Below are 24,682 nucleotides of genomic sequence, written 5' to 3' on the forward strand. Positions count from 1 at the left end.
ACCAAAATATCCATAGCTTCAAAGACCACCAATACACAAATTAGAGGATACCTCTGTACTCTGAGATATACTGATGGAACTTTTTTTTTATAGAGCTGCGTGTTTTAAAATTTATTTAAAAGGTTTTTTCCCATTTTTCATACCAACCACAGTTCCCCCTCCCTCCCCTCATCCCACTCACTCCCCTCCTTCCCCCCACCCCACTCCCCATCCACTCCTCAGAGAGGGTATGCCCTCCCATGGGGAGTCAACAAAGTCTGGCATATCAAGTTGAGGCAGGACCAAGCCCCTCCCTCCCCCTCCATATCAAGACTGAGCAAGGTATCCCACCATAGGGAATGGGCTCCAAAAAGCCAGTTCATGCACTAGGGATAAATCCTGGTCCCACTGCCAGTGCATATACCCAAAGGATGCACATTCATACCACAAGGACATTTGCTCAAGTATGTTCATAGCAGCTTTATTTGTAATAGGTAGAATGTATAAACAACCTAGATGCCCCTTAACTGAAGAATGGTTAAAGAAAATATGGTACATTTACACAATGGAGTATTACTCAGTTGTAAAAATCAATGACATCATGAAATTTTCAGACAAATGAATAAACTAGAAAAAATCATCCTGTGTGAGGTAACCCAGATCCAGAAAGACAAATACAGCATGTACTCACTCATAGGTGGATATTAGACCTAAAGCAAAGGATAACCAGACTACAACCCACAACCCCAGAGAAGCTAGGTAACAATGAGGACCCTAAGAGAGACATGCTCATGGGACTTTCACATTCAGATAATTTTTCTGTGCAAAATACTGTCTCATTTATTAGATTCTAATTCCCAAAGAGGAGTGACAAATTGGGGGGAGGGTATCAATTACATTCTGATATGATGTAGTTTTACAGAATTCTTTTCTCCAAGCTTTTTAAATTATTTATAAGTTTTCATTTGCTTCACCAGAACATATCATTTTATTTCTATTTACTGACGAAGACAGTGATAGCTTTGATGATGAGAAAGCCCTTTCCAAAAGATCACAATCAATACAGGAGCCATTGTGGGGTGTTTACCAGCTTCAGGGGCTGTGCTAGGACCCCACATGGCTTGTAATTTACAGATCCGTCTCATCAGCCTCATAAGTAGATACTTTTATTATTATTTTGGCACTTTACAAGTAAGAGACTTGAAGTTCAGAGATTAAATAATTTATCCTTAGCCACATAACTGGCAAAAGGCAAAAACCGAAATCCAAACACAAGGCTCCCAGATGACTCTTGATGGCTCTTCTGTGCCAACCTGCCTACTTTATGGTGCCCAAAGTAACACTAAAAGCCAGCTCAGTGGTTGTTCAGCAATATAAAAATACTTTCTTTTACCAAATTAGAATTTCAAGTTTAGCTCAGCAGCTCAAGTTCTGTGGAAGAAAACAAATTTATATATGCATATATATGTATATATGCATGTGTGTGTATATACATATATACACACATATATATGTGTATATATATTTAATGCTTTAAACATATATATTTAAAGCATAAAAACTGAAAGTGAGATTTGCATGAAACTAACCTAATTTGCATGAAATTAGGGTCTGAAAATTGGTTAATATAAGGCTGGTAAATCAGAAGGGGTCATGTGTTCAATGCAGAACAGTATCGATGGAGAAATGAACCATTTTTAGTGAAGAAAAAGCACCCAAATAAAGCCAATCAAAATCAAATCTCAGATTGAGTATTTTTCTTAAAATGTTTTAAAATAAAGTGTGTCTTGGTTGTCACCCTTAAATAAGACTGAGTATTGCATCTCCTTTCAAAACACCAGCAGCAGCAGCAACCCCAGAACGGCTCTACTCTGACTCTGCTACTGCCCTCTTGTGGTACCAACGGCATATTACAGGATAAAATCTTAACTGCGGAAAAGAGGATGGGGGTTAGACTTACATTGTCCAAATATCACATAAAACGGAGTTTAAGGAAGCCACTAGAGTCGCAGGGGGTGGGAGTGGGTTTGGAGTAGGGCGTGTGTCTTGTAGATTGTAGGATCTGATGGGGGGCGGGGGGGGGAGCCTGCCTACAGGAGTTTTCCAGGCTATCTGGCTACTAAATGTACCTCTCCATGGGAGGCCTTATATTCTTGTAGGAGGGAATGGGGCGGTGTGTTGGGAGGGGGAGGCTGGAGGGACAGGAGGAGGGAAGAGGGGGATCTTTGGTATGTAAAACGAATTTTAAAAAATTCTTAATTAAAAAAGATATTTTAGAAAAAAGAGTTTAAACTGCATAGCTAGAATTTGATGCTGCACATGTTGAGAAAACGAAATGAAAGATCTCTTCCCACCTGCAGGTGACATATATTTAAGATCTTTACAGACCAAATTTAAAAAAAAAAAAAGTAAATGGTTTTGTTTTTGTTTGGTTTGAAATAAGAAAAATCGAAATTTTTTACTTCCAGTCACTTCTTAAAGGCCATTGGGCTTTGAGAACCCATCTGATTTTGTTTCCAAAGAAAAAGAAATCACAAGACTACACACATCAGAGACGCCATAGCTTCAGAAACAATGGCCCCTTCACTCTGGTTGTTGACCCCAGTATACACTAAACACATGAAAATGGGAAAGAAGTGCATGGACACTAACCTTTTGGGCAGCTGAGAACAAGCTATTCTCATACGCAGAAGCTTCCTACGGCTTCCCAATTCTCTCACAGTAAAACTCTCCCTGAAGTGTCTAAGGTGGTGCCTTATCCTGCCTCCTTGTCCTGCTCACCTCGACCTCTGCTTTTCTTCCTTTTGATTGCTCAGTCAGCTGCATCCAAATAGGTCAACTCTGTTATTCCTTATTTTAATTTATATTGTGTGTGTGTGTGTGTCTGTCTGTCTCTCTCTCTCTCTCTCTCTCTCTCTCTGTGTGTGTGTGTGTGTGTGTGTGTGTGTGTGTGTGTGTGTGTGCACGCATGCGCAGATCAGAGCACATTTTGCAGCAATCAGTTCTCTCCTTCCACCATATGGGGTCCTGAGAATGAACTCAGGTCATCACTCAGACAATCAGTCAGGTGATCTGGCTTAAAGGCAAGCACTATTACCTGCTGTGCCATCTTTTTTTATTACTTTTGAGAATTTCATACATGTGTAAGGTGAAATATGATCAACTATTTCCCCCATCTTCCCCATCAAGCCCCTCCCATCTCCCGAATAATTCCTCCCAAAGTATACAAAGTGTGATCCCATTTTAGTACCTCCTACTGGCTAATCTGTCCAGTTGGAACCATCTTTCCTCAGACAAAGCCATGGGAATTTTCCTTATTTCCTTCCTTTATTTCAAAGTGTCACATAACCCTACCCTGACTACCCTATAAGGTCAATATCCTACAATCAGATTTTTGTTTCTAATAAAAATCACCACATATGAATACAGTGCGTGTTTTGTTTAATTTTAATAGTTACTTACTAGACTTTAAGGCCAAAGTCTGGGAGGGGATTGCTTAGTCAGCAAAGCCTTTGCCTTGCAAACTTAAGGACCTGAGTTGGATTCCCAAGCCCCATGTAAATTTTCTGAGTGTGGTGGCATAAGTTTCTAATCTCACCACAAATGAGACAGAGAGGAGGATCCCTGGTACTTGCTGATCCAGTCTTTCTCGCCTAATTGGTCAGCTTCAGACCAATGGGAGGAGACCCTGTCACAAAGGAGGTGCATGTTTTTCTTGAAGATGATACCGAGGATTGTCCTCTGGCCTCTGTGTGTTCACATTCATCACTCTTACACAGGCACCCATGTGCACATGTGCATACACAGACACAGCTTTTAAAACAATATAAAATGTACAAAGGGAGAAATAATTTTTGTTCTTTTTTGTCTATATCTAACCTAGTACATAATAGATTCTTAGTAAATATTGCTAAAATAAATAAATTGATGAATCATGTTGTCCACACTAAGAGCTGAGAGCTAGTGAATCAGACAGAAGGGAACAGCTTCTGCCAACAAATCTAAGGAAGGGGAACCCAACAATAAAGGTTGACAACTAAAGGAAAGGAGATCCTATGAGGTGGGGGCTAGGGGCACTGTTGCTCAACAGGGATGAAACAGCACTAAATCCTTCTTGCTGTAGGACCTTCTGGCAGCCTGAAGGAGCTCATCATTATGCCTCAACCCTGCTATGGAATAATTCCACCCCCAGAGACCCTAACGTCACCAGAGCCAGCTTCTTTACTGTAGATTATAAAGAATGGAGCAGAAAAGCTAACGTTTCTTATACTCAAGAGTCTTTACACGGATGTGTGTGGGGGTGTGGAGGGAGGGAACAAAAAGGCAGCAGCAGCCTTCTCCATCTCCTTGGGAAGCAGGGAGATCACAAGTCTAAGGTACCAAATAAGGATTTCAGGGAGGTAAGGGAGAAAACTAATTAGAGCAATACAAGATTAATTCTAAGAATTTTTAAATGCCTGACCTAGCTAGCTGCTTTTCTTCACCTAATAGGAGAAAGGGTATGAAGAAACCCTATGACAAGAAATAACCCTTTATATTTTGTATAATGAAAACAAAATAAACCAGTCATATCCACACCAAAGTCACTCGAGCCTCTAAGGAAATACTGAAAGATGACCAGCTGTAGAGAGTCCAACCATGACCTTTTCATAAGCGCACAGTCGAAGTGTCTTGGGAGCATTTCAAAGAAAGCTTTTGTTTCTTTTTCTTTAAAAAAGAAAAGAAGGCAGGAAAGAAAGAAAGACAGAAAGAAAGAAAGGAAGGAAGGGAGGAAGAAAGAAAGAAAGAAAGAAAGAAAGAAGCGAAGGAAGGAAGGAAGTCCAATCTCAGAGGAAGTAAGGAAGCTCTCAGGCTGAGAATGGTGCCTCAAAAGTTTAATCCCGGGACTCAGGAGACAGGGACGTGGGATCTCTATGAGCTCCAGATCAGCCTGGTCCACATAGTGAGTCCCAGGACAGCCAAGGCTACACAGTGAGACATTGCCTCAGGAAAAAAAAAAAAAATAGAAAAATAAGAGAGGGAAGAAAGGTTTGTCACAAAGAGCCAAGAGCTGGGGATTAACACATGTAACACATTTAGGACTGTGTCTACAGCTTAAGTAAAATTATATAGATGTTTGCTACTACTAACTACATTTCTAAACTCGCTTCTATAATAAGCATTCACTTATACACATATACATCATGTTAGTATTGAACAAAAATAAATGAGAAGCAGGTCTGTGATCCTAGCCATCTGGAGAAATGAGCATAAGGATCATGAATTCTATTTTACCCTGAGCATATTCAAGGCCAGCCCGGGGTACACAATGATAGCCAGTGGGCTGGCTAATTTTATGTCAGCTTGACACAGGGTCAAGTAATCTGAAAAGAGAAAACTTCAATTGAGAGAATGCTTTCACAAGATCGAGGTATAGACAAACCTGTAGAGCATTTTCTTAATTAGTTATTGATGTGGGAGGGCCTTGCCCATTGTAGGAGGAGCCTCTCTTGGGCAAATGGTACTGGATTCTATTTTTTTAAAAAGCAGGCTAAGTAAGTCATGTGGAGCAAGCCAGTAAGCAACATCCCTCCAGGGCCTCTGCCTCAGCTCCTGTCTCCAGGTTCCTGCCCTGTTTGAGTTCCTGTCCTGACTTCCTTCAATGATGAACAGTGATATGGAAGTGTAAGCCAAATAAAACCTTTCCTCCACAAGTTGTTTTGGTCATCACATCAATAATAACCCAAACTAAGATATCTGGTCTCAAAAAAAGCAATTAAAAAACATGTAAATATATTAAAATGCTACCCATATGTACTTGAGTATGACAGAACTAAACACCTGCATCTTTACCCTCCTATGACCTTCCCTTTGTCAACATTTGCTCCCTAGTCAAACAAAAATAGTTGTCATTCCCCATTCACACACCACATTTCATTATTTCTCTGAACTTAGCAATTACTTTATCTCTGCCTAGATGTATTTATCTTTAATTCTATATCATACATTCATCCTTCAAGGTAATAACAGCAACAGACAAAAAAATTACTGTTATGGTGTGGTAAATTCCAGTTATTCACATCATACAGATGATCTCACATAAGGACATCAAATCCCTTTAAGGTAGGTATGATTATTCCTGTTACATCATTGATAAATCTGAGGTTTAGAATTTTTGATTAACTAAATTATTAAGATGATTTAACATTAATGACTATTTCCCCAGATTCATCTTTAAAAGTCTAGAATCTCAATCAGAAAAAAAGAAACTTTTTAAGGTCAATGGAAAAATAACTATTTAATTAATGATTCCTATCAACTGTGTCTAGTATAAAACATAACAAAATACAGCAGCACAAACAGTAAACATGTAAATGGAAGAGTTAATGGATGAGTCAAAATATCAGTAATCATTAAGACTCTACATATATTCTAAAAATATAATTAGCTCTCCAAATGTCAGAGGTGAGCAAGACAGAGAGAGAGGAGGAGGAGAGGGAAAAGGAAAGGGAGGGGGAGATGGAGAGGGAGGGGAGAGAAGAAGAGGAGGAGGAGAACAAGAAATAAAAATTTTAAAAAGGAAGTATCTATGGATAGCCCTTATAGGAAAATTTGCCAAAATCAAATTTGCCCTTAGGAAAAATTGCTGTTAGCCAATAATATACAAAAACAAGAGACTATTCTATTGTAAAAGGTGGTTTTAAAAAAGACCAAAACCCTGACCTTATGAAATTTGCATCCTTAAAAGCAAACAAACAAATACTTAATGATGTAAGGCTGCCATTTTGGAGGAAGGAATCAATCTGGAGGAGTTAAATAGTTTCTCCAAAGTCACGATGTAAAGCAAGGAGAGATGAATTCAAACACAAAGACTTTAAGTCCTTACTTGTACCCACTAGGGCAAAATGTACTTGTTGGGTGGTTTTTCTATGAACAAAAACAACACAACAAAGAATAACAGCACTGATAGTCCAGGAAGAAACGATTTTAGATGGAATGGGGGCAGAATCACTGAAATGCTTCATTAGCAAGAGGCTGATATCTGAAGGTCAAAGCAAATGCAAAGTTCATGGCTTCATGTCTTTGAATATCAGAGTAGACACTAGCAGAGGCAGACAGGAGTGAGTGAAGGGTAGAATAGCAGGACATAGATCAGAGATGCTGTTCTCAATTTGTAGAACTCTGTAGATACTGTGAAGAATTTGTTTATTCTATCTGAAAAGGTGCTAGAAGATTTTGACAAAAAAGTGGCATATGATTCATGTTTCAGTAAAAATGCTGAAGACCTCACCACTGTGGAACATCTAGAATGTATGTGCACTATTGGAAAACAGAGAAACTTAAATTATCTTTACTATTATTTGAGGTCAAAGTGCATGCCACAAAATCCTCACCTTGTCTCTCAGTCATTTTTGACACATTTTATAAGAAAAATGATGGGACAGAAATAGCATTTCCCAGTCAAAGAGCTATCAGGTAGGGCTGGGGCCTAACGTGTGCTGCATCTTTGTCAAATATCTTTAAAAGATTTTAAAAGACAACTACTGTGCAACTTAGGTTTCACTTTATTTGTTAGTTATTTTTTGTTGTTGTTATCTATTATCCTTTCATCCTCACAGCATTTTTTTAGGGAGCCATTTATTAGAATTTACATTGGACAGTATTTGCTACTCTCAAGATACCAAATACATCTGCCTTTGAGAGCAAAAGGATTGTATGGGTAATTAGTGTTTTTATTTTCTTTCCTTCTATTGCAGATTAATGGGATTTCTGTGCATATCACGTTTTACTCTGACCATCCTACAGTCAGATTAATAATGGGAGAGATTGGGAACCTCAAGAAAGCACAAAAACAGAAAGCAGAGATATCATATGCTGGTTTCTAAATATAAAAACCATAGTCCAAAGGAAAACTAGGAAGATTTATAAGAACATGCAGTCAGATGGAATCACTCCCTGAAATGAAAAAATAAAACTCAATTTGAAAAGAGAGGAAAAAATAGCAAAGGATTTTAAAAGTGGGATGGGGCAGGATTTTTTGATGAGAATCACTTCAATTTATAGCTTCTTCCAACTCTAACCTCTTTGGAGGTTCCTAGGCATGAATAGGGCACAGAAGAATAGATCAATGGTTAGGACATTCTAGGCAAAGTTAACCTCGTAAGGTCCTACTAGTCCACAGAAAGTCAAGGAAGCAAGCAAATGTTCATTTTGCTCTTCATTTTTGCCTGTGTTACCACAAAAATCCACAGATAGATATTTTGTTTAAAAGTAAAAACTTTGTAGTTCAAAAAATGAGTAGAAGCATATGGTGGTTTGTACCTTAACTCTAGAAAGAAAATGGAGACATAATTTTCACTTCAAATACCAATGTAAGAGAGTATGACTTTCAATGTTCAGAGAGGAGATGTCCCAGCAAGAATTATATTATTTTGATATTATGACCATTTAGCAGAATAATAGAATTCTGTTCTCCCCTAGGGCCTATGACTGGTCTAGACACAACTTCTTGGCCCCTTCAACAGTGCCAAGTACAGATTCAATTTCACAAGCAGGCCTTAGATTAAATCAAAAAGTGGTTGGTTAATCACATTACATTTGTGCCACTATTGAATCTGCAAGTATGCTGTGTCAGGCATCATTGGTGTAATTTGTAGAGCTAACACCTGGGTGAGATTGAGGATTATTTTTCTCTTATAGGAGTATGCATAATACCTTCCAGTATCATGAAAGCAGCAAGCAAGAATAGAGCTTTCATGTAAATACCAGCTTGATTTCTCCATGCTCTGTGGCTCAAGCATATGGTGTCTTCAGTAATAGGATCTTACTGTCAAGTTCTGAAAGAAGTCAAGAGTATGAGCAATAGTCTGTAACCCACTGGTCAACAATCCAAAAAGAGGTAACCAATTCCTGGTACTGGGGCTTTCATTTGCTAATATGAAGTGTGTGTACGTATGTATGTGTGTATGTATGTATGTATGTATGTATGTATGTACATAAAGCCACAGATCATAGAACCTTCCAACCCTCATCAAAGTGGCTTCTCCTTGAAGTAGATGGTAATTAACAGAAAGACCCCCAACTGGTAAATGTACAATAAGTGACTGAAGAGTATTCAGCCTTAAATGGGACATACATACCATATCCCTCCCTGCTAGGCTCAGAGATCTTTGTGCAAGAGGGGACTGAAATATTATAAGAGCCAGAGGTAGTCAATATCATCAAGTAAAAGGTGTTTCCAATAAGAGGGCAGATGAACATATGAATTCACCAAGATTGTGATAGCATGCACAAGACCTGTGTAGGCTCCATCAGACAAAATCCAAGCATAGAGTCAGAAGGTGGACACAAAATCTACCACTAGCTGAGGAGCATTTGATAGCAGATGCAAGAGGGAAACTCAGTTTTCTTTAATGATGTGGCCCCTGGTAGGAAGACCACATGTCAGGACAGGGCCCATTCCTAAGACTAGTTGAGCAATAAAACTAGACCTGGTCCAAAAAGAAAAAAGAAAAAGAAAAACTCAAGGTTGAATAGAAAGGGATAGAAGAAGGGAGAGATTTGGGGAAGGGATGAATATGTTTAAAGTACAATATATGAAACTCTCAAGGAGTAAAATTATTAGGCTAGAGAGTGGGTAAGAGTATTCTTGTTCTTCCAGAGGACTTGGGTTCAATTTCCAGGACCCACATGGCAATTCACAATCAGCCCAGTTGTAACTCCAGTCAAAGGAATCCAACACCCTCTTCTCATCTCTGTGGGCATGGTATATACATATATACACTGTATATACATGGTACACAGACATACATGCAGGCAAAAGCACAACACAATAAAATAAAAATAAAATAAAAAAGGTTTAAAAATTATCGCATAATGATTACTAACTGCTGAGCACAATGCTTCCTACAGTCTTCTCCTTACCCCTTTCAAATCTACCAACAGTCGCTGTCTAATTATATATCGGCAAGCACAGTTCTTGGCACAGAGATGTATGTCACTGCGGGACATCTCAGTTGTCACAGAGATATTACTGCAGAATGTTTGTGCAAGGTAATTGTTCCCTCTGGGAAGAGAGATTCATGAAGGAAAAATGGGGATGTAATCGCAGGTAAAACAGAAATACCTTGAGAAAACTCAGAATTGAATAATAGTGTAGGTTTTACTCCAAGGAAGAGTCAAGACACTAATTTCAGGATAATGATAGAAAAATAATGTTGGAGGACTTTACATACGGCTATAGCACTTCTAGAAAACTTTATAGAGAACCACCTCCTACAAGTTGTCCTCTAACCTGTATGTACACTAGTACATGTGTGTGTGTGTGTGTGTATAAAACAAATAAATAAAAATACTACTCTGTGATGGATACTAAGATAGTCACTGGCTGTATATTAGTGTATTTTCTTGGGACTGCCCCTACCAAAGAGGGCAGATACCTCCTTGGCATTTAAACATTAATAATATCTGGCAGCCAAATAATCTGATGCCTACGTAGCTTTAAAGCACTTAATCCAATGCTAGTTTGCCTTGAAATTTTCATTCTTATGCTACTATATATTGAGAGCTGCTGGTAGTGAAAGTCCATGAGAGTATACAGCAGTGACAACTAGTGTTCAGAAGATCAACCTATCAGAACTAAGGGTTCTGTTAGAGGAAACCATCACACAAGGTGTTATGGGATTACTGCGTTTTGAATGAACTAGCTGTCTCTTGTTGTGAACTTCTTGTGCAATAACAGCTATGATTCTCCCCATTTACCGTGCATCTCCATGCTATATGTACATGTAATCTCACGATTGCATCTCAAACTTGGGCACAACTTTCCCTATACATTTGGGGTAACTGGACAACTGTCCCCAGCTGCGTTTATTTCTCATTAGCATACATCTGGCCAGGGCCATTTTCCAGACAAAAGTATTTTAGCAAAAATACCTTTTTCCAAGGACAAAACTGCACATAGATAAACATTAGCTCATTGCACTCACAGATAGAGAAAAGAACCACTAACAATTAAATCTTCAACCCCTTACCTTCACCCTGGGTTATTTATTCAAGACCCTAATTTAAGAGATTTATTGCTCACATTCCTGGGATGAAGTTTCAGCCATTTGCTAGATACTGAATTAAGGCAGTTACTTCCCACTGACCCAAGGAGATTGCCTCCAGGCCAGGCAGGCAATAGGTGCCAAGCTTCTTTCTTGTGCAAATTAAGTTTTTATTCCTCCTCAGCCAGGTGCTATTCCTAGATTTTTCTCCTCAGCAATTACTCTGAGTGAAAGCGTTTTTACTAGCCAAATACTACATGCTCTGACATAGGTTGCTTAGCCACCTAACATATGTCCCCCTCCCTATCAGAAAGCAGCTGCAGCTGGGATGAGTGGAAAAAGTGGCACCAAAGACAGTTTACTTTCTTGTGACTTATTCACCCCTAACATCCTACCTAGCCATTTCTAGATTATAGTTTGAGCACATAAATTCCCTAATTGATCTTAGCCTTTAGTTGACCCTACCAGAGAACTCCCCTTTAGTCACTCCCCTTTTGGGTTGTAATTGGAAGCTGACAATTAATTGCTTTATGTGTGGGTCCTTATCACCTCTCTCTGAGACCCTAAAAACTTCAAGCCTCACATTGCTTTACCAAAGAATTACTGTGTAGGCATATATACTGGTTTTCTGAGAGCACTGGAGGAAGAGGATTGATGGAGAGAAGAGAATTGATGGAGAAGAACAAAGATGAGGACAACTGAAATGGAAAGAGCTACGTAGAATGATGAGAGAACAGTAGAAGGGACTGAGAGCAGGAGGGACTGAGAGGAGCTACATAAGAGAACAGAAAAGAAACTGTGCATATAGAATCACCATAGAAGAATAAAGTGAATGGACTAAAGAACTCAGTGTGCATAGATTCATTGAATATCCCTCAGATTAGAATCCTCAGCTGGTTGGTAGACTCTTCTGCGGACCCTGGGAGAAAACAATATAGGCTGGACCTAATTTTGTTTGCATTAACTATATTTTGTCTTCACATTGTCAAAATATTTAAGATACTGACTTGAATTTACTAAGAAAATTCAGAATATTAAGTTAAATATTGAATCCATACAATAAAGCCTCACTTTTTCAGTGACTAGTCCTTAGTTTTGCTTCCTCTGGGTAAAATGGAGTTATCATAGGGTGATCCCTTTGCAATTTTTCTCCATTATCTAAGGTTTCTATATGTTAATGGACATCTCAAGAAAAATCTTTTAATAAAATAAAGCCATCATACAACCTTTTAGCAAACAATCTTCCAGATGATACTGCCTTCAATGTTTTCAATTTTTGTTTTCAGAGACAATTTAACAATCATGGAAGAATGCCATTGTCATTGCTTTAGATGATAGAATCCATCACTTTCTTTGCCAGATTTGATAACTGAGTCACATCAGGTACTTCACTAGTAGCCTACATCATACAGAAGCCCTGATAAAAGAATGGAAAGAGATCTATTTATTTATATCTATCATATTTAAATATTTAGAATATCGCTAGGAATAACGTCTGGTACTGGTCAGTTGTGAAATCATATGCGTACAAGTAACTTAGAGAAATGGTTCAGCAGTTAAGAGTGCAAACTGCTCTTGTAGAGGACCCGAGATCAGTTCTGAGCACCCATGTCAGGCATCAGATTATATGGCTTCCAGATATTATTGCTATTTAAATGCCAAGGGGGGGTGTGCCCCCTTCTGTAGAAGTCCCACAAGAAATAGATAACAAATCCCTATATCTGTACTGAAGTCAGAAACGAGAAGACTCTTAGATTTCTTTCTAGCTTGATTTTATTTATTTTATTTTATTTTATTTTATTTTACAATACTATTCAGTTCTACATAACAGCCACAGATTCCCTTGTTCTCTCCCTTCCTGCCCCCTCCCCTTCCCCCCAGCTCACCCCCCATTCCCACCTCCTCCAGAGCAAGGCCCCCCCTGAGGACTGAGATCGACCTGATAGACTCAGTCCAGGCAGGTCCAGTCTCCTCCTCCCAGATTGATCCAAGCATCCCTGCATAAGTCCCAGGTTTCAAACAGCTACCTCATGCAATGAGCCCAGGACCTGGTACCACTGCCTAGATGCCTCCCAAACAGATCAAGCCAATGAACTGTCTCACCCATTCAGAGGGCCTGATCCAGTTGGGGGCCCCTCAACCTTTGGTTCATAGTTCATGTGTTTCCATTCGTTTGGCTATTTGTCCCTGTGCTTTATCTAACCTTGGTTTCAACAATTCTTGCTCATATAAACCCTCCTCTTTCTCGATAACTAGACTTCCGGTGCTCTAACCCGGGACCTAGCTGTGGATGTCTGCATCCAGATTCCTCAGTCCTTGGGTGGGGTTTATGGCACAACTATTAGGGTGTTTGGCCATCCCATCACCAGAGTAGGTCAGTCCCAGCTATCTCTCGACCATTGCCAGCAGTCTTTTGTGGGGGTATCTTTGTGGATTTCTGTGGGCCTCTTTAGCACTTTGTTTCTTTCTTTTCTCATGTGGTCTTCATTTACCATGGTCTCCTATTCCTTGTTCTCCCTCTCTGTTCTTGATCCAACTGGGATCTCCCACTCTCTTTCCCTCGACCCTCGCCCTTCATTGCTCCCACTCATGTCCAGGTTGTTCATGTAGATCTCAGCCATTTCTCCGTCATTGGGCGATCCTCGTGTCTTTCTTGGGGTCCTGTTATCCAGGTAGCCTCCCTGACGATGTGAGTAGCAGTCCAGTCATCTTTGTTCCACATCTAGTATCCTCCTATGAGTGAGTACATACCATATTTGTCTGTCAGGATGATTTTTTTAGATCCATCCATTTGCCTGCAAACCTCATGATGTCATTGTTTTTCTCTGCTGAGTAGTATTCCATTGTGTATATGTGCCACAATTTATTTATCCATTCTTCAGTTGAAGGGCATCTAGGTTGTTTCCAGGTTTTGGCTATTACAAACAATGCTGATATGATTTATCTGTCTTCAATTTACTAAGTTCAAAACCCTCTTGCATGTGACAAGGCATCAGGGCAAAGGGTGACTCGGGATTTATGTGCCCTTTGTAATGCTTTAAATAAGCTCAGCAGGCCCTGTACCTCAAATGAGCAGCACAACAGAGCCAACCCTGTTGGTGGAGGTGTGGGTGAGCCAGCCCTGCTGTGAGCATGGAAAAGCTTTCCCCATTACTAATCAATCAGGGCATGGGTAGAGGAGAGATAGAAAGATGTCTCCCCTCCCGAGCCTGCCCATCAACACCTGAAGCAGGTGGAAGAGCTGGCCCTGAGGTCTTAAGAGACAGAGAACTGTTCCTGCTCCTTATCAGCAGCAGCACTCTGGAGAACGGCCCTTACACCTTGCCTGGGCAACACAGTAGAGCTGGTGGAGTTGTGGGAGAACCAACCCTGAGGACATGAAAGCAGGAGAACTGGCCCCGCCCCTTGTCCATCACTACAAAGGGGTGAACTAGCCAGAGCAAGGCTGGAGAGTTCACCCTGGTGGTGAAGACTGGAGAGCTGGCGAGCTGACCAACCCTGCAACTATCGAGTCCCAGAACCAGTTAGGTATTGGCCCACCCCAACATCTACTCGATCTGTGATCTGCTGAAGCACAGGATGAAGGATCAGTCCTGCGGACTCAGGACTGCAGGATATACAGGACACAGGGCAGGAACTGGATATCCAAAACAGTCCCATTGAGGGCCCAGTGAGAATGGTGTAGCAGAGACCAGGGGCCTCGAACCAGATCAATGCCTCTTTGGGATGAACACCTGCATGTAAAGTTGTATGAATAAAGAGGTTTATTGCGCGACTCACTGTGTCACACTGCAGCTTCCGTGATGAGATTCTCCCTTTCTTCCTGTTTTCCCCCCTTCCTTCTCTTAAATTTTATTTTGTTTTATTCTTTGGGGGAAGGGAGATGGGTAAGATTGGGAGACATGTTGTGGAGACATGATGTGAAAGACACAAAGAATAAACAAAAAGAACGTTAAAAATAAAATAAAACAATAAAAATAAATAAGTTCAGCTTGTCCACAAGAGGGACACAATGTAAAAGTTAAAAACTATGCCAGCTGGGGCTAGAGAAAAGGCTCAGCAGTTAACCGTACAAACTGCTCTTGTTGATGACCCCAGCATCCATGTCAGACAGCCCACAACCATGTGTAACTCTGATTCCAGAAGATCCCACACCCTCCTCTGGGATCTGTGGTACCTGTACACACACATGTACACAAATGCACACACACAGAGAGGAAGGGAGGGCCGAGAATTTTTAAAATAAAATAAATGTAAAATCTTTAAAAATAAAATAAATGCAGTAACAGTAAACTTTTTAACTCTATCAGCACCATCTACCCAAACAGCAGCATTCTAATCCAAGCTTTTCCAGCCATCAACTCCATTTTGGCTTCATATCTCAATTACTATTGTCACTTAGAATTTAAGCAGCAACTTTGATTTGGGTTCACTGTCTAAAGTTTGACCTGAGAAAGCCAAATCCCACATAATAGGATCTTCAATTTTCCTGCTTCAGCATCCTGGGGTCCCAAATGAGAGACATGTCCCTCTCTGTACCAATCTCCTCCTTCATGATGACAGGTTAGGAAGACTCAGCACCTTGCTTCATGCAGCCCATAAATGGAGAACAACCAGACTCTCTGAAGAAGCAAACTTACTGGAGAAGATATTCATGCTCTGACGTTGAAGGCAGAGCTGGTCAGAGCATGGCACAATAACACCAAAGTTGGAATAGTCACACACATACCTTAGTATGTATCAACAGCTCAGTAATTGGACCTAAAACCCATTGAACAAGAGGTAAAGCATGTCTGGTACTGGAAACTGAGCCAATGACCCAGGGTAGTGAAGTCATGAATCTTGGAGGAGAACTTACAATGCCACTGTACTAAGCCAGCATAATTACATTCTAAATATGTATCCTTATACCCACAGATAAGTGTAGGTCTCAACTCATCAAAGAAACTTCTCTTTGCAATAGATGGAAACCATTCCAGAAAACCACAACTAATCAAAATGCAGAGAACAAAAAAAACATAAGAGTGCCCTGTCCCAGATGATACATCTACAACACAATTTCTGCACCTGAGGCTCAGGAATCACTATGGAAGAGTGGATGAAAAATTGAAAGAGCCAAAGGAACAGGAAGTATCTCCTAGAAATGTCAAGGAGGTCACACTCATGAAAACTCATCAGCCTGCCTGCCTAGATAAGACTTGAACAATATCCACACCAATAAACATGCTAACATGGAATGGGGGAAATCTCCTGGAGCCCGAACTCTAGACAAAGAATAAGTACAACCGAGGAATGCTGAGAGTGGAAGAAATGGGCTTCTGCAGGGAAGAGCCCCCAAATGGTTACCCCATACTGTGGTGGTAATCTAATTGTACTGAAATGTGATTTTGATTGTATGTTAATAAATAAAGTTGCCCGGGGGTCAGAGCTATTAGAGCCATAGCAAGAGTGTGGCGTTGGTGGCACACGCCTTTAATCCCATAGATCTCTGTGTGTTCAGGGATAGAGCCAGCATTGGAGACATATACCTTTAAGACCTAGGGGGCTGTACATTCAGACAGTGACGAGGCAGTCACGTGTTTGGGTTTACAACCAATGAGAAGGCAGAACAAAACACTTTAAATAGACGAACAGACAGGAAATGGGTCTCTTTTGGGAAGCTGGGACACCACAGGCGGAAGGGTGAGATTTTAGCTCTGAGCTCTGACTTCTCGGCTTTCTCTTTTACATTGTTTCTGTGTTTCTTATTTAATAAGACGGTTAGTTACATCAACACCATACCTCATAATAAGCATGAAATCATGTAGGTGCAAATAACACTATATAGATTGAGCAGGTTATATTTATGTATTTATGAAAATATAGATGAATTTGATGGAAAGATCAAAAGGTGCTTGGCAGATGAAACAGGAGGGAGAAATCATGTAATTATAATTTCAAAATATAAAAATATATTATAGAAAAAATATAAAGATATGGTTGGTCTATATTTACATCACCACAGGCCAATGGCCTCTTAAGTGGTCAGGAACACAAAATAGAATCAAAAAAACTCTAAAAATTGCATCTGTAAAAAAGACCTGTTCAGAAGTGTGTGTATGTGTGTATGTTAATTTTGACACTGAATAATGAATGAGTGCAAATAAGCCTCAGTTATTTATCCTCATATTGGTGACATCTATTTACCAAGCAATTAGAAGCTCCAATGCATATCGAGTCAGATAATCTTTTAGTGAATGACTAGAATTAGCCTAAATTTTAAAAAGTTATTTAGTTAGTTACTCAGTGTGTATGAGGGGGTGAGGGGATGCATGAGGGCATGCACATGAAGGTCAGAGGACAACTTTTCAGACATCAGCTATATTTTGCTGTCTTGATTTTGAAGAAGGGTCTCTCCTATTGTTCTTTCTTGTTTGTTTGGTTTTTTTTTTTTTCTTTTTTGGTTTTTTGGTTTTTTCAAGACAGGGTTTCTCTGTGTAGCTTTGTACCTTTCCTGGAACTCACTCTGTAGCCCAAGCTGGCCTTGAACCCACAGAGATCCACCTGACTATGCCTTCCGAGTGCTGGGATTAAAGGCATGCACCACCAACGCCCGGCCTCCTATTGTTCTTGACACCATGCTGCATAAGTGAAATTCCAGCCAATTCTATCTCTGTCTTCCATCTGGCAGTAGGAAGGCTAGGTTTGCAGACAGAGGCACCTCAATGTATTTATTGTATACAGGATTCAGGACATCAGGCTTCCAAGCAAGGTGCTTGTTTGTTTGTTTGCTTTTTAATATTTAACTTTTTATTTTTGAGAATTTCATACACGTATACAGTGAAATATTAACACATGTACACCTATTTCCCTACTGAAACTACTCCCATATTTCCATGATCACACTCCTCTCCCAACTTTATAGCTTTTATAACTCATTAAGTACTGTTATGAGCAAAGGTTTTGACATACTGATACATTGCCCTGTCCTACCCTAATGTTTTAATGAGTGTTTTTCCTAGACAACAAATTTGAAGAAAAGATATTAGTAAAATAAAACAAAGACACTACACATATGTGTAAATTGATGAAAAATCATTTCCCTTAAGTAAGTCTGAATACAGAAAAAAAAACATAAAAAAAATTCAATGATTTAAATACACAAAATGGCCACATTAAATGACAAACAAAGAGTCCAGATAGAGAAGTAGGTGTCTTCACTCTATGAATAAGCTGGCAGACAAGCACATTCACAGTCAACGGCCTTATGAAACCGTGCTACAGTTCACCAGGAGTCTGCAGTCCAGAACTGAAGTAAAGCTGGATATCATGATGCCTATGAAACTGACAAAAATTCAGAGGTGCTGGTACACTATGAAGTAAGAGCCATGTCTCCATGCATTATGGTAGAAATGTGACAAGTGAAATCGTTTTGAAAAGCCTTGTTCAAATTAAAATCATGCACATTTCAGAGCCAAGAATTCCACCCCTGAGAGTTCATCCTATAGAACAAAAGCACCAGTCAAGTCCGATGCACATATAAGATGATGGCAGGATTACTCATGCAGGAAGGGCACTGGAAACAGAAAATCCACACTGCCAGCTATGGCTGAGCATGTTATTATACACCTACACTATGAAATTACACATTCATCAGAAAAACTAAAACTGTACCAGACAACTTGAGAAAAAACTACAAACATTTCAAAAAATAGTCACTTCTCAAAATTTCTTAAGTGTGAACATATATATGCCTAGTATGGATTAATATTTAAAAACCCATACATATATTTGTAGTTTGTATATAAATGCATATTATATGAGTATAGAAAAAACACACTAAGTTATTAACAAGGGTTATCTTAAATGTCAAAGTTAATATAGTATAGGCAGAAAGTGAGAGAGAAATGAAAAATTGAAAATTTCAAATAATTGAATTAGAACAAACATACATATTAATTTACACAAAATTGCATATATATGACACTATGCCTCTAGATATTGAAGAAACATACATTTCTGAAAATTTACAAAGGTGAAATTACAAGTCAACAAAAGGCTGGTAAAGTATAGGTGCTGTGGGATGTCTTTCTGCACACTGTGAATATGTGTTGCTATGATTGGTTAATAAAGAAGCAGCTCTGGCCTACGGAAAGTCAGGTTATAGCAAGATAGGAAATCTAAGACAAAGACAGGAAGAAGAAAGGCAGAAACAGAGGAAATGCCAGCCTGCCACCCAAGGAGCAACGTGCCAGCAGACCAGTAACACCACGGCCTCATGGTAATACATAGATTAATAGAAATGGGCTGCATTAAGTTGTAAGAACTAGCTAACAAGAAGGCTGAGCCATTAGGCCATATGATTTTTAAGTCATATAAGCCTCTGTGTATTTACTTGGATCTGAGCAGCTATGAGACCAGGAGAGACACAGGAAAACTTCTAACTACACATAGGAGAGTACTTAACTAATTGGGAATAAACAGCAACAAAGCAAAGAAAAAATAAAAGGAAGAGAATAAAAAGCAAAATGCAGTAGCAATGGTTATATATCACAGTTAGTAGAGTGCTTGTCGAGCATGCACCATTCCTGGGTTTGGTCCCAGCACCTCATAAACCACATATGGAGACATGCATCTTTAGTTCCAGCTCCATGAAATGAAAGCTGGATGGTCAGAAACTGGTCACCTTCAACAATAATATGAGTATAATGCCAGCTTGGATGACATGAGACCCTGTCTTGAAAAAACTCTAGCACATGAAATAATACAGATTGTAACACTACCTAATAATAAATAGTTTTATTGAATCACAAGAAAAATAGATATCTAATAGTTGAGTCCCAATAGTGAACACATAATTGCAGAATAAAGGCATTAAGAAAAAATGCCCTTCATTAATTTTACAAATGATTTTAAATAATGAATGATAAGCTAGTCTGAATATAGACAAATTTAAAAAAAAGAAAGTTTTGTAGGTAGGCTTGCTGGTAAGACCTATCTGCAAACACTTTGCCAATCTGAGTTAAGATTCTTAAAATATCAATATTCTTAGATTCAAAATCTTTCATAAAATCAACCTAATATAAATTAGAAGTATTCATGTTTATTGTACACATGGGGATCTCAACCACAACAGTACTCATGAAAGAAATTTTGAGATGACCTAAACACTGAGTCATGAACTACTTAAGTTTTAAATAATCAGTATTTATACCTATTAACATAGTTACAAAATATAAGACATAAAAATGCCCTACAATGGGGATGAAGAGATAGTTCAGAGATTAAGAGCACTAGCTGCTCTTCCAGAGGACCCGAGTTCAATTCTCATCATCCACATGGCAGCTCATAACTCTCTGTAACTCCAGTTTCAGGGGATCTAACACCCTCACAAAGACATACATGTAGGCATAACACCAATGCACATAAATAAATAAGTAAATTTAAAAAAATACTAAAAATGCACTGTAAGCTAATGTCCCTATGGAACATAAATCTGTCTGTCCATTTGAGCAAAGAAGATTTCAATGGTTCTCTTTCCTACTCACCTTCCCCAGCCAACCCTCTGCTATCTAGACTCCCTAGTAAACCACCAGCAGTCTTTTTTTTTTAATTTTATAATTTAATTTAATTTTACATATCAGCCATGGACTCCCTTGTTCTCCCTCCTGCACTCCCCCCCCCGCGCCTTCCCCCAGCCCACCCCCCATTCCCATCTTCTCCATGGCAAAGACTCCCCTGAGGATTGAGTTCAACTTGGTAGACTCAGTCCAGGCAGGTCCAGTCCCCTCCTCCCAGGCTGAGCCAAGGTCCCTGTATAAGCCCCAGGTTCCAAACAGCTAGCACATGCACTGAGGACAGGTCCCAGTCCAACTGCCTGGATGCCTCCCAAACAGATCAAGCTAATCAACTGTCTCACTTATCCAGAGGGCCTGATCCAGTTGGGGGCTCCTCAGCTATTGGTTCATAGTTCATGCTACCACCAGCCTTTTTTCCCTTTTGTCCCATATGTCCTTTTGCCCAACCTCCACCCTTCTTCATCATATTTTTACCCTATTCTGGTTTTCTTTCTACTTATCTAAAACATTGTAATCTAATTTTAAAAGAAAAATAAAAATACATAATAAAAGAAATGTAACCTATTTCCCTCTACTTTATATATATTGCATTGTTTATATTCATTATATAAATAAATATCCACATATGAATTTTACAAAATAAAATAAATATGTCTGTATAGAAAAAGGTACATAAAAGTCAAAACAGTTATTTCTAGCTGTTGAAATTAGAGTGCCATCTATTTTTATGCTTCGTTTACTGGGTATCTACTGATTTAAAAATTATTGTCATTATATTTTTCTCAAAGTAACTAAGATTATCATCAGGCTCTATCCTATCCCATTTTCAAATCGATTCTAAGTGATACGGCAAGTGTACAAGAAGCTTTAATTTAACAAACAAAAATTTCAGTAACCAAGATCCATGACATTGACTGACAACAGAATTCTTATAGCTTCTGAGACATGGTAGGAGCTATAAAGCATCAAACTTGAAAAATGGTATGTATGTTTTACATCCCTCATCCCTTCAAAATATTGATTATATATGTGTGTTTATTTTTAAGAATTTCATAAATGTATGTGATGTATTTTGATCATATGTTTATCTTAATCTGCCATCAAACTCATCCTGGACCACCACCCACAACTCATCACATCCTAACTTCATGTTCTCCTTTTTGTTCTGTTTAATAAACTACTGAGTCCAATGAGTGTGATATGTATATGCATGTGTATGAGGCTATCTATTGGAGCATGAGCAACATACCAGGAGCCAAAACCCTGAAGAATGGCTTTCCCTCTTACAATAGCCTTCAAATGCTAAAAGTTCCTAAGATACATGAAGGCATCATTGTTCTGTATTTGGTTTCATACGTGTCTTCAGCTATGAACCCAAAACACATATTAATTTTCTTTTCCTTTTGGTAACTTTAAACTCTATGGTCTTCAAACTGTTGCTCATTTAATCCTAACTTTTACCAATGTTTGAGTATGTAAATTATATTTTAAATGCATATGCATTGCCATTAATATATATGTATTAGGAATTACCTACATATAAAATATTTCAAAAAACTCAATTTACATAACTCAAAGACAAAAAGAAATGGAACTAGTACTTCTATTATTTTGCTCCTACACACTAAAGGATCATGTCATCCATACTCTGGGATATGTTTCTCTGCTATGAAAATCACAGATTTAGCATTCTCTATTTCCTCACTAGTCAATTCCAATTCCCCATTACATACATAACTGCATTTTGAAATCCTTTGGAGGAGGATTATTGCCTTGGTTGGTCATGTGAATGTTCAAACTCGAGTTACCTCAAATTAAGAAAATAGTCCTAACAGAATTCACTTGTTTAATTGAAAAACCATATCCACAAATACGCAAACTGTGTCTTTCCTGTGATCTAAATTATCTCTTAGAGAAATCCAGATTTCCCTGGATGAAGATTGCAAGCATATTCTTGCTGCCATCCAACAAGAACAATGACTATACTACTACAATGCTGGCCCGTGCCCTTCTCAACATGAGTCTCTATTTCCCTGGCTCTCTGAGGAGTTTCAGTAGCATACCTCTCCAGATTTTTGTGGACCATCACGGCATGGATTGTGGATGAGAGTTTTCTCCCATTTCTGTGCAACTTGATTGGCTTCTTCTATCTTCTGCTCACAGCTTTTATGAGAATTTAATAATGTCACCTCATAAAATTCTTGAATATCTGTAAAGAAAATGTCAGGAAAGAATCAAAATGTCATGTAGCACCTCATAAATAGCTTATGTGTATGTGCACGTATACTATTTATATAAAAATGTGGCTAATTAAAATAAATGAATAATCATAATCCAAAGTAAGCAATCAGAACAGAAAATCCTGAGAACTGACTTTTTACCAGCATCAGAATAAATACAAAAATTTCATTCATAATCGTGGGCACAGGAAGCAAACAAGATGTTCAATAGTTGAACAGCAAAACTGTAATAAATCCATGAATCAGGTTATCATTGAGACCTAAGTGGCAATAAACTGAGAAAGCATCTGAAAACATGGATGATTTTCAAAAGAGCATGTTGGTGAGTGAAAAAATCCAGTATGAAAGTAATACATACTGCAAGGCTTTATGCATCTCACATTTGGGAAGAAGGGGGGAAAAACAAAATTAAGGAATTGTAAAAAGATGAATTTTGGGAAGGACTAAATACATAAGCCAAAAACCATGGTATTTATTCTATTTGTAGTTATCCATAGTGAGGAAGATAAAACCTAAAGCATGTGTCAAGGCTTTGAGAAATTTTCATGGCCAGGAAGAGTGCAAGGAAGCACAGACATGAGGGAGATGTGCAGTGTGCTATCCCCATTACGCTCCTGTGACACAAAGCCTGAGATAAAACCTAAGGAAAATTGAGAAAGATATGACAACTGACTCATGGTGATACAGCCACATGGTGATATGTTGTTAGTTGCTGCAACACTAATGGAAGGTTCTGGCGATAGGAAAACAGAAAGGGGATCTATAGCAAGTCTCTGCCCTGTCTTTGTAACTTTTCTCTAAGTATAAAACTGCGCTGGGCAGTGGTGGCGCACGCCTTTAATCCCAGCACTTGGGAGGCAGAGGCAGGCGGATCTCTGTGAGTTCGAGGCCAGCCTGGGCTACCAAGTGAGTTCCAGGAAAGGCGCAAAACTACATAGAGAAACCCTGTCTCGAAAAAACCAAAAAAATAAAAAATAAATAACAATAAAAATAAAAAAATAATAAAAAATAAAACTGCTTCAAAGAAACATGTTACTGATTAATCCAGCTTTTCTAAGGGCATTGCACAGTCACAGTTAGATACCCAAATGACCCCTAAAATGTTTTTTATGAATCCATTTTCACATTTAGGATGAATGGGAGTAGAATTAATTTTCCTCAGGTTACATTTTCTAGCTTTAATAAAAGAGTGTTTTTGAGGACAGTTGTTTTTGACACTGAAAAAGACGAAGTGACCTTCAAATCAGCTATGCACTGACTAGAACACACACTTGAAAGTGTTGCTGGTATCGAAGCATGTCAGGGAGGTCTCAAAGCATCATCTTTTACACACACACACAACCATGACAAAACAGGTGTGCTACTGTGAACGAGATTCAGAAGAAGGAACAATTACTAGAAACAATAGACTTAAATGCCTGGTTATTATTGTTCCATCCATTATCTGATATAGAATATAGAATATCTATATACAACACGTTTAATTGTGTAATTCCTAAAGCACAAAGATGAGAAAATAATGAGGGTCAAGCAGAATGGGACAGAACCAAAATAACTTCCAATAATTAAAAATGTATTTACTTTAAGATGTACTGATGGATGACGTCATGGATGGATTGGTGTGGCATATAACAAGTACAACAACATATTAACAGTGAAATGTGTAAACAAAGCATATAGGTACTCATTTTCATATTCTCATAACCTTGAGACTGCTGCAATTTTTAAGGAAGAAAGTTGAGGGAAATGTTATGCCTAGTAGGAAGTATTTCAAAATGGAATTTCTTAGTAGCAAAGACAGAGAAAATCTGAAAAACAATCAAAGAAAGGAAAAATCAGAGTTTTCAAAGAAGACAATGGAGTAAAAACTTCAAATTCT

At 38.7% G+C, this 24,682-nt stretch overlaps 1 protein-coding gene across 1 annotated transcript in view; it reads right to left on the reverse strand.

The window, feature by feature from the left end:
• The window catches only part of Dlg2 (discs large MAGUK scaffold protein 2), a 1,876,145-nt gene that overhangs the window by 1,639,889 nt on the left and 211,574 nt on the right, over positions 1-24,682 (reverse strand). Inside the window, exon 3 of the mRNA XM_037207364.1 lies at positions 22,627-22,772. Within this exon, the coding sequence (XP_037063259.1) occupies positions 22,627-22,772 (146 nt within the window). The remainder of the gene's footprint in view (positions 1-22,626; positions 22,773-24,682) is intronic.

Source organism: Peromyscus leucopus, chromosome 1 (genome assembly GCF_004664715.2).
Source record: "Peromyscus leucopus breed LL Stock chromosome 1, UCI_PerLeu_2.1, whole genome shotgun sequence".
NCBI lineage: Eukaryota > Metazoa > Chordata > Mammalia > Rodentia > Cricetidae > Peromyscus > Peromyscus leucopus.